At 41.8% G+C, this 11,741-nt stretch overlaps 1 protein-coding gene across 6 annotated transcripts in view; it reads right to left on the bottom strand.

The window, feature by feature from the left end:
* Positions 1 to 11,741, bottom strand: part of PTPRM (protein tyrosine phosphatase receptor type M) — an 839,861-nt gene that overhangs the window by 80,547 nt on the left and 747,573 nt on the right. For all 6 annotated transcript variants that reach the window (XM_036244603.1, XM_036244601.1, XM_036244600.1 and 3 more), the window contains one exon: positions 8,648 to 8,684. In XM_036244603.1, the coding sequence (XP_036100496.1) occupies positions 8,648 to 8,684 (37 nt within the window). The remainder of the gene's footprint in view (positions 1 to 8,647; positions 8,685 to 11,741) is intronic.

The following is an 11,741-nucleotide window of genomic DNA, read 5'->3' on the forward strand; positions in this document are numbered from 1 at the left end:
GCTGGCTGAATCACAGAGCATTCATCAAGCCTGTCTCCAGAGACAACCTGCATAAACCCATCCTGAGTACTTGTTCATGCTGTAAAGAGGGGAACAGAGAGAAGGCAATCAAGAAGGAAAAGTGAATGGCAGCCTTCAGAATGGAGGGGTTTGGTGACCCACAGGATCTGGCTGCCTTCTGTCGAGGAGAAGGAAAGAGAAGGGAAAGCCTGTCTTCACATGCTTCAGGGCCACTGCCAGAGAATGAAAGCTTTCATTAGTCTCTGTCGTCTTTAATTAAGCCTTTCTCACTATGCAAGTGGAGCCATTTTTATTTAAGAAAAAAGAGAATAAATCTAATAAATGAATAAAATAGAGATAAGTTGACTCCCTAGACATAGCTCAGTGCAGCAATCTCAAACTTTCAGTGGCAGTGTGGGGCATTGCATCAGGAAATTCAGCAGCATCCTTTCGAGTAAGAAGGCAAGAAAAAGAAGTAGCTTGCAATGGCCAGAACTTCCTAAATTGTTTGCTGCTTTGACAAACTTGTCTGAAACTGTCTCTGAGTGTGATCAAGGAACCGGTCCTGAGAGTCAGGGAGAGTGGTTCTAGGTCTGCAGTGGGTCTCACCTTTTCACCTGCTAACTAGGGTAGGGATGGGAGAAAAAAGCCTAAAGTAGTTCCCAAATCTGGTTTTGCAGCAAAATCACAAATTAGTAAGAGGTGGTTGTTTATATAGACAGCTGCTGTGTGTAATTCCTGAGGTTACTGCTGTGTTCCTGACCCCTGACTGAGCCAGCCATTGGCAGGTGTACAGATATGTTTGTTTAATTTCGGATGAATTAGGCCTGAAAGAAACGGCTTGGCATTGCAAGGGTCTACAGTGCTGGCGGCCTGGAAGCCAGCACTCGGGAACTATATGGCACTTAGCTCCGGCTCCAGCCTTCCTGAGGGCGGGCACTGGAAGGAAGGTGTGACCCCTACTTTTCCTTTCTGTTGAACAAAAGGCCCCTTAGACCAGAAACACAGGATGTTTCTTCTAAATTGAACACTGCACACACTCTATTAAATATGAACATTAGTCCATATAGTTTTGCAAAATACTTTTTGCATACATGACTCATTTGAACTTACAGGTGAAGATCACCTAAATCAATCTGTGGTTTAAGTTTCAACTGTTTCAATTACAAAGCAGAAGAGTAGGGCTTAAAGATTTTGAAGTTTCTACCAGCTCAAAAACATTTTATACTTTTCTATTTCAAATGAGGAATACCTCTAAAGTATTCCTAAAGATTTAGAAAGTATTAGAAAGTATTTGTTTAAGACAGTCTGAAACTGGGTGCCTGCTTAATAGCAGGACATCATTCATCTTCAAGTTATTCTGTATTAATTTAGGTTCCATTACTTGATGGATATATTCCTGATATGGCATCTACAGCAACATGGGTGGATGTTACCTAATGTGATCTATTTTTGGTTTTATCTTTTGTTTATTTGTTTATGAAATCCTCAACCGAGGATATATTTTTCAATTATTCTAGAGAGAGAGGAAGGGGGGGGAGGGAGAGAGAGAGAGAGAGAGAGAGAGAGAGAGAGAAACATTGATGTGAAAGAGATCAGGGATCAAACCCGCAACCTAGGTATGTGCCCTGACTGGGAATCAAACCCTCAAGCCTCGGGGTGTGAAACACACCCACCAGCCAGGGCAATTTTTGGTTTTCTCTTTTAATTTGCAACCTGACTTTAAACATTCTCACCAGTAATGAGCAAGTTTATTAAGAGCACAGGAATGAGAGATGTCTATGATCTGACCTTTCAGCAAACTGGCCATTATCTTTTAAAATTAATTTGGTGAAGAGAAACCATTCTTTCAAAAGAAGCTTGTGGACAAGCTGTTCATTGCAACCATTCATTTTCCCTTGGGAAAGTAGAGCTGGAGCGTGAAATGTGGGCGGGTCCTGCTTGGAGACCCAGGCACTGCTACCTGGAATACTTCCATCTCACGAGGGTCGCTGTCTGCCTGTGTGCAAGCCACACTCTCTCACAGCCTCCCTATTTAAATGTGGACCGTAGAGAATACCCCACTTTATGGGACACTACTTTTAAATCAATCAGTAGGATGGAGTAAGTGAATCCACACACAACCTGCCCCACGCAGCCAGTGTGGGGACAGCTAGGAGAAGGGCAATGCCACTGGAAGTGTACTCGAGGAGCTAGCCACACGGGAGCCGGGTGCAACAAACGTTGTTTGTGGAAGGCTTAGCTTTTGATTTTAAAAAAACTATTTTCCTTCAATTCTACTGGGAAATAATTTCAAGTGTTCACCTCCATCTGGAGGCCAGAGTGCAGGAGACAAACGCTTCTGTGTAGCGTCGGGGAACTGGCGGAGGCCCTGATGCGTGTTGGCTGTAGGTGTGACTTGCGGAGGAAAGCTGTCGTGTTCTAAGCACTGTTATTTATTGCCTCAGAGGTCTGAAGGGGAATTTTGAGCTACAAAAATATAAAGCATATTTATCTTTCTGAAAATCCTTATTGAAAGTGTTCATGCCACACAGAGTATGAGGAAGAAGTGCAGAAGAGGAACAGATGAACAGCAAACAGAAGGAAGTCACAACAGCAAAGTCTCAGCTCTTGTGGGGGAGGGGAGTCTGCATGGATGTCCACTGTAAACCTTCCCTCTGCATTTGTATCATCTTCACATAAAAGTGTGCTCCTAACTCAAAGTCTCTGAAGGAAATTTTTTGCAGGTTTCTCTTTTTCAAATGATCATAAAATTATAATTATGAACAAATAAAGCTGATGATATAAAGTGTAGATGGGGTGGAGGATATGCACAAAGAGGTAGGTTAGTGAGGAGACAAGCACTTAATTTAACAAGACGACTATCTCCAAAAACAGTGCCTTGATTTACTGACATGTCTAAAAAAAAGTGTAAGAATAGGAGCTGACTAGCCCTTAACTTTGAAAAGAAATAGTCAAAAGTGCTGGAGATGGCAATCCTTGCTAATTACATCATGGTAATTAGATGCTTTCTTGGGCCAACATGTTTGTCAAGTTGGAATATTCTACTGCTTCATTGGTGTCTGACGCACAGCAACTCCCAATTCATTCATTCATTCATGCATTCATGCATTCATGCATTCAGGCATTCAGGCATTCTTGTATTCTCATTCAGCATCTGCTTCTACCCAGCTCTCTACCAGGCAGTTGGTAGGTATTTGTTGAATCAACGAATGCACTCGGTGGTATCCTTCTGATGCAAAGTCATGAGGGAACATTCTGCCAAGGCACCTCCCTCTTTAGCTGGCCTGTGACACAGAATGTCCTTGCCAGGCTGAGGGCAGTTGTATCTGATGGACAGTGACATTTCTCATTGTAAATAACTATATGTATCTGGCTTTCTATATCAGTTCCTGTGGTCTATGCCAGTGTGACCTGAAGCCCTGAAACATGACACTGAGCCTCCAGAGTCTCTGAGCATGACGGATGTTATAACTTTAACTCTACATGTTAAAATCCACACACTGCACTCTTTTTGAGTATAGGTGCCTTGACATCCACATCATTTCTTCTGTCTGAATTGTGCTAACTTGGCAGGGTTGCCTTCTGGACTGGAGTTCTGAGCTTCGCCTTGAGCTCATCATGTAGGGTCTTTCTGTCACCGTCAGGGTGGGCCCCGTTCTGCACCCTGTGCAGCCCTGGATGAGTGGGTCTCCAAACAGGTGCCCAGATGCCTGCGAGGGAGCAGGGAGACTCTGGATGCTCAGTGTCATAACTGAGGACATGTGAGACAATTTTAATTAGGAGGTACTTTTAGATTTGTCTGTATCATAGAAATTTGCTTTTTTTTTTTTTTTTTTGAGAAGTAACTTGGAAGGAGTTACATTATAGATTCATCTTAGGAGAGATGAACCATGTGACTCTGAGGGGTGTGCTTTGTGAAGCCTGTGAAAGAGGCAGCATGCAGTGCGTGGGAAGGAGCGCAAGCCTGAGCTTCTTCTCGGGAGTCACACGTCATCATGCATCACTGGGGTCCCCATCTGCACGCCACAGGCACAAATCTACATGTGGGGTCTGTTTTCAACCCCCGCTTCTCTCCTCACGGGTCCCAAGTCTTCTATTTGTGAAATGAGATGAGTAATACTAAAATAGTCAGAGGATGGAAAAGACATTCAATTGGTTATAGCACAAAGCCTAGTATATAATACACACTTGATATTTATTGAACAAATAGGCAAATAAAAGTGCTGAGTTTCAGAAAGAAAAGTATTATATCAACCCAAATTACTAATATGGAAAGAAAATATATTTATCACTTTTCATTAAATGAAAAGGAAATACTTAAAAATCAACAGTTCTTGATACTATATTTAATATTAGATAACATATTTTAGTCATATGAAACCTAGATTATTGAATAAAAGAAATCCTACAGCTGCCCCACTGCTATTATTGTTGTTTGAGTTGTTCATTTCTATCCCAGATTTTTCTGTGATTACTCTCCATTATCTTTGTTTCCAGTTTTCTCTCCAGGATAATTCCACACTAATTAATCTTCTCACAGCACTGTTTTCAGCACTGCGTGGCTTAGAAATATCCTTTCCTCTCCCTGCCTTTCTGCCTTTCGCTAAATAACGTCCCTTACTCGCAGCCTTTTAGTAAGTGTCCTCACTTGACCTGTCAGTCTTTGTTCTTAGCCCCTCTAACGCTGCGTTTTTATCTGGGGTGTATAGATTTTTCAGGCTGCATTTTAATAAGTCTGTGAATGCCTAAGCATCTATATAAAATTGTGTGTATATGTGACTTTTTGCTGAGAGAAGATCTATTTCAACAAGTGATTAAGAAGGTTCAAGGTGCCACAGAGGTGAAGACGTTTCCCAACACACACTCTGCAGGGGCGCGGCTCCTCCAGGGCCTCCCAGTCCTCCCCGGGCCTGTGCTCTGAAAACGGAGTCCGCCCCTCACGGCCAGCTGAAGACTTGCCCTGTCGTCCTCACAACCCCACCCCCAGGCCCTCACTCCTTCCTCGGCTCCTGGAATCCCAGCCAAGTGCTGGGCACCACCACCTCACCATGCTGTGCCCTCCAGATTTCATGATGCACGGCTGCTCCCCCAAAGGACTGCAGGCACGCTTCTCGGGCAGGACCTCTGATATTTCTGTGTGTACAACCCACAGGCAAGCTTACATGTGAGGAAGAGGGACTCAGTGTTGGGCATGCCCATCATAGACTTTCTAAGTTTCCTTCCATAATAACCTTGCACTATTTTTTTGTTCTCTAAAGCAGGAGTCTTGAAGTCAGTTTTAGCATAAAACTAAACAATAATAAAAAGAACACTTCCCCAGGCCCCCCTTGTTTGCACACCGTGTGACTGGCAGGTGTTCTCCCGAATCACTTTGGAGGAGGAGTTCTAAATGTGTGCCTCCAGCTCAAGGCTGCATGGTCTCGGTGGGGTATCTGGTATCTTTTTACTGTGAAATATGGTAAGTTCTGGGCAATCCACCTGCATACTTGTCTGCCCTCACTGTGAGCCATGCTTTGGAAATCCTACTTGGCCCTGGCTGAGTGTGGACACGGAGTAACAGGTATGCTGCTTCTCCTTTGATCCCTGGTGTGCCAAACCATAAACTGGGAAGGCTACAGTTGTGTGAATGCCATCAGGCAGATGTGATGCAGTGATGACTGGGCCATCAATGTATGAGCCGCCAGACAAAAAACAATTAAACAGAGGGGAGACAGGAAGAACACATTAAACAAAGCCACAGATCTGGCTTGAATGTGGCCCCTTCAATTTGCAGAAACATTACCATTACTATCAAAGGTAAAAGTCAGTCATGGGTAGGAAAATCAATAAAGTAGAGGGAGAAGGAGAGACTGAATAGATAAATTCATGATATGCCCTCTGTATTGAAGGAACTTGGTGAAAATCTATGTATTTTGTACTCTTGGGAATAAAGGTGGTTGTTAGTAAATTGGACCATTCGTGTAGTTTCATGGGTTCCTGCTATGAATATGTTTTAAAGAATGATATCAGTGCAAAACAGAGAGGAAAAAAAGAGAGCAGAAATTTAAAACTTGCATTTGTCTGTTAGTCTTTTTTTTTTTTATCCTCACCGGAGGATATTTTTCCATTTTTTGTACAGATAGAGTGGGAGGGAGAGAGAGGAAGGGAGAGAGAGAGAGAAACATCGACGTGAAGGGATACATCGAGTGGCTGCCACCCGCACGACCAACCAGGGCCGGGGACAAACTGCAACCGAAGTACGTGCCCTTAGCGGGAACCGAATCCGGGTCTCTCCGGACCGCAGGCTGACGCTCTAACCGCTGAGCCAAACTGGCCAGGGCTGTCTGTTAGTCTTTATCACCCATTTTGTTGGACTCTTAGAATCAGGTGTTTTTTGTTGTTTTTTTGGTACGTGCCCCTACTGGAAACTAAACCCGGGACTCTCTGGTCCATAGGCAGATGCTCCAACTGCTTGGCCAAACTGGCCAGGGCAGGTGTTTGTATTTTTATTTTAATGAAGGTGATCCATGAGCATGTTCTACCTGTCCATGCCAATTACTGCAGATGATCAGAAATCTTTATTACTTGTAGCATACCTAATTTTATTGTGTTTTGCTTTATGGTACTTTGCAGATGGTGTGTTTTGTACAAATTGAAAGTTTGTGGCTACCCTACATCAAGCCAGTCCATTTTTCCAACATCATTTGCTCACTTCATGTCATATTTTGGTAATTCTCGCTCTATTTTGAACTGATTTATTATTCTATTTTTTATGGTGATCTATGATCAATGATCTTTGATGTTACTATTATAAAAGTTTGGAGGAGCCATTATCATCATCATCGGAACCTGAAGATGTGACCGAATTGCTACAATCTCATAAAACTTTAATGATTGAGGAGTTGCTTCTTATGGATGAGCAAAGAAAGTGGTTTTCTGAGATGAAAAGTACTGGTGATCATGCCATGAAGACTGTTAAAACAACATCAAGGATTTAGAATATTACATAAATTTAGTTGATAAATCACTGAAGGGTTTGAGAGGATTGACTCCAATTTTGAAAGAAGTTCTCCTGTGGGTAAAATGTTACTAAACGGCACTACACATTACAGATAAACTGTTCTTGAAAGGAAGAGTCAGTTGATATGGCAAACTTCATTGTTGTCTTATTTTAAGAAATCGCCACAGTATCCCCAACCTTTAGCAACACCACCCTGATGTGTCAGCAGTCACCAACATCAAGGCAAGACCCTCCACCAGCAAAAAGATGATGACTTGCTGAAGGCTCAGATGATGGGTAGCATTTTTTAGTATGGACATAAACACTAACAAAGGGTTTTTCCAAAGGCGTCAATTAATTCAGTTTGGAAGTAGCAGGATACAGGAGAAAGCACAACGGATTGCACTAGGCACATGTCCCTGTTGTGTCCCAGGTTACACCTTGAACTAGGTTACAAGCTTGAACCAGAAGCTTGTGCTCTGAAGACCTCAGCAACTCCTGTGAAAGGGTCTGCTTTGTGCCAAGTTCAAGCTGGGTACTGGCATGCCACATGTCTTCTGATTAGCAAAGCTACCTTGGAAGCTTTGACTTCATTTCAGAGGAGGAAACACTTGGAGATCAAGCAGGTTACTTAGACACAGGTGCAGAGTCTGTAAGTGGTGATGTGTGACTGGAGTCTTTTGATTGTCCTGCTCTTGTTTCTGGGATATAATGCGTTACTGGAAACAGTGTTAAAATAATAGAATGAAGAGAATGTATGCTCTTTAACCCTAAATGGGTCCTCTCTGCTTCTTAGCACTTCCTTAATTTATCTTATATTGACTCACTAACTCATCCTTTGTGATACCTCATTTCCGAAAACCTCAGAATTCCCATGATCCTCATTCTCCATAGATGCCTTGCCTGATAGTTGGTGGGGAAGATGATTAAAAAACAAAATGAAACAAAACAAAACAACATCAAAAAACAGGCCATGAACTTCCTCAACATGTTCCTATAGCTTTATTTTGGTTTTCCTTTAGCCAAAGTAAACCACCATCTGCTTTCTACCCAGGAGTATAAATTTCCTCAGTTCAGATCTTTGCTCATGATGTCTCTGTCATTTAGAAGATCTCCCAATCTCATCTCTGCCACAAAGCTGTTTTTGGATCATTACATCTGATCCCAAATATATTTTCTTCTCCAAGTTTTCCTAATATTTTCCCTGCACTTTTCACACAAGTTTTTAATTCGTGTCATATACACTAATATATAGGTCATCCCACATCTTCCCCACTAAACCACACCAGACCTTACTGTATTCAGCTTGCATCTCTGGCAGCAACGGACACAGGTCTTTGCACAGAGGGTATCCAGTACATATATATTCAATGAATATATATATATATAACAAATGTCAGGTTAATTCCTAAAGTAAACAGCTTAATTCAATAATGAATTGATGAATATAATTCTTCTAGTGATCTCAACATGAAGTTCTAACTAAACCATTACATTACCAGAACTTCTGCTGATGAAACAGGTGTATGTGTTGGCAACCAGAACTGCAATAAATGGCACTATAGCAGTGTGCAGATACTGTTCTGAGGGAGTGTGACACAGGTATGCAATGACAGAGAATGGGCAAATAACCAAAGAAAGACATCAAAGCTGAAATAAACTTACCTTGTGTAGCAATATAATGATTGGGTCGATGATAGCCCTAAAAATAAATGAGAAAGAATATTGACAAACTTGAAATCGATAAGCAGCACAGAAGTCACATGCTAAGTCTGCCAAAATGAATGCACGCACAAATATCAACTGTTGCATCACTTTAAAGTTAAACTATCGGACCAAGTACCATTGAGTTCCTCTTGAGCAAAAGTACATCAAATATTACAGTTCTGTTGCCTGAAGAGGGGCGTGAGTAACTGAATCATACCCTGGCTATGAGATGACAGAGAAGCAATAAATACCAACAACTTATGGATTCTCTGAATAACATGACCACGATTCTTTTTAGAGTGTAAACAGGCTGAAAATGTACAACAGAACTGCATTTACAGTTGGGCATTATTGGCAACATGCCAAGGCTTTAATACATATTTTGTTGTATTGGTATAAGCAGTTATATCAATAGTGATACTAAGTATCATTCTGCTAATACCCTGACATGATGCTACAGCAAAGGCCAATTTAAAGAGACAGACATTCTACAAGACCCTTTCCCTTTACCATGACCCTCTAGGAAGTGGGAGAGATGAAAATTGAGGCCACATAAAGAAGAGAGCAAAGAACATCGTAGAATCCAAATCTGGGGAAGATAAAGTAAACTTAGAAAAAATTACACACAGGTAACATATAATATCACCACAGACCTTAATACTTTCCATTTCTGTCCCCTGAGATGACCTAAAATACTGTGCCCAAAGCCACATGAAAAACAGAATAAAAAAACGTAAAGAGGAAATACAGATTTTTTTAGGCAACTTAAATGCATATCTGTTAGATATTTTTTGCTCTTAAAAACAGGTTGACAATAACGAACAACAAAAGCAAACACATGCTTTTGTACAACTAACCTGCTATAGGGTTCATATATAGAATCATGACATCGATGGAATACGATTATTTGGAGATCTCTCATTTCTTGCTAGCTAATAAGCTCCACAAGGCATGACCTGGTCTGACTTATTTACTCTATATGTCAGGGCTAGCAAGGTGCTAGCAGATAGGAAGAACTCATTTGTTAAACTGAAATAATCCACACAATCCATGAATGACCCTAATTGCTAAACATAATGGCCACTTTTCAGTCCTCCTGTACTAGACCCATCAGCAGCATGAACACAAACCTCTTGAAATACTTTCTTCAGTGGCTTTCAGGATATAATACTCCACTGGTCTTTTTCTTACTTACCTTCCTGGCTACCCTTCCTCATTCTTTTTTTGGTTCCTTCCCTTCACATTGACATTGATGTTGGTGCCCAGTTCTTGGATTCTTTCCTCTGTCTATACTCACTCCCTTGTTGCTCGTGTCCAGTGTCCTGGCTCTCAGTACTATCTGTGCATGGATGAGTCCCGCATTCTTGCTTCCAGTCTGGGCCTTTCCCCTGAAATCCTGAGGTGATAACATTGCCTACTTAACCCCTTCACTTGGATGTCTAACATTTATTTAAAGCTTAACACATTTAAACGAAACTCATTGTCTCCCTACTTCCCACCTGACTCTGCTCCACCCACAGGCTTCTCAGATAACTGCAACTCCATCTCTTGAAGGCATCCTGACCCCCCTTCCTCCTGTACCTCACAGCCAACGTGCCAGCAAATCCATTGTCTCTACTTTTGGCATAAAGCCAGGATCCTGCCATTTCTTACCCTCCGGTGCCACCACTCGGCCAGGCCACCAGCATCTCTCCCTGATGCTCCCACAGCCGTCTAGCAGGTGTCCTTGCTTCTACTCTCTCCCGTCTACCGTTCATTCTCCTCAGCTGCCAGATCACCACTCCTCTGTTCAAATTCCTCTTATGACTGCCCATCTCACAGTAAAAGGCAAAGTCCTTAAGACTGTTTCATTGCCTGGCCCCACAACTTCTCTCATCTTATCACCTGTGACTGTTTCCCTTTCCACCACTCCACCAACACCCACCAGCTTGTTTCTCTTCAAATTCGTCAGGCATCCTCCATCCCTAGGCCCTTTCACAGCTGTTTCTCAGCCTGGAATGCTGTTTCTCCAGGTATCTACATGGCTCAAGCCCTCATCATTTTTGCTCAAATGTACCTTCTCAGTGGAGCCGACTCCAGCCACTCTGCTCAAGATTGCAGTCCACCCCGGCTGGTCTCAGTTCCCCGTTATGGCTTTTGTTTTCTACACTGAATATACTATGATCTAATGTACCACTTGAATTAACTGACTTATTTAATTTATTATCTCTTTTTCTCAATTGGTTCATCAGCTCCATTAGGTCAGAGGGTTTTTGTTTTGTTTTGTTTTGTTTGGTATGAATTGTTCACAGTTCTAACTCCAGTATCTAGAATAGTAATGGACATATAATAGGTACTCAGTAAAATCTTATTACTATGTGAATAAAAGGGCCCTGAATACTGACTCTTTTCTATGTTAAAATTAAACTAATCTGGAATTTTCATTACTTTTATGTCTTTCTTCCTCTGTATCACTATCCAGCCATTTAAAGCAATGTTTTTATTAATTTTTTTTTTTTTTTTTTTTTTAGAGAAAGAAGAAGGGAGAGAGAGATAGAAACATCAATGTGAGAAAAACATTGTTTGGCTGTTTCCTGCATGCCCCCTACTGGGGATCGAGCCTGCAACCCCGGCATGTGCCCTGCTTGGAAATTGAACTGGAACGTCTCAGTCCACTGGGTTAATGCTCAATTCACTGAGCCATACTGGCTGGACAACCCAGCCATTTTTTAAAGCTTAGTTCAAATTACCTCCACTACAATGCCTAATCTGATCACATTTACTTCTTTAGTTAGATTCATCAAACACTTCTTAAGTGCTTGCAATATTTTGGGCACGTACCATATGCAGGGAATACAAAAATGAGTAAGACATTGTTCTTGTGCTCAAGGGCTCAGTAGGGATTGTAGGAGCTGAAGTTGGAGCGTGAAAAGGATTCTCTTGGAATATGCCAAAAGAAGGAATGTTATAGAGAAGATGTTTCTTACTTCATCTTCTAAATTGTGAGGCCGGGGGGAGAAGGTAACAGGTATTGCACACCTCTGAGTAGTCACATAAGATACTCACTAAACAT

Source organism: Molossus molossus, unplaced genomic scaffold (genome assembly GCF_014108415.1).
Source record: "Molossus molossus isolate mMolMol1 unplaced genomic scaffold, mMolMol1.p scaffold_m16_p_6, whole genome shotgun sequence".
NCBI lineage: Eukaryota > Metazoa > Chordata > Mammalia > Chiroptera > Molossidae > Molossus > Molossus molossus.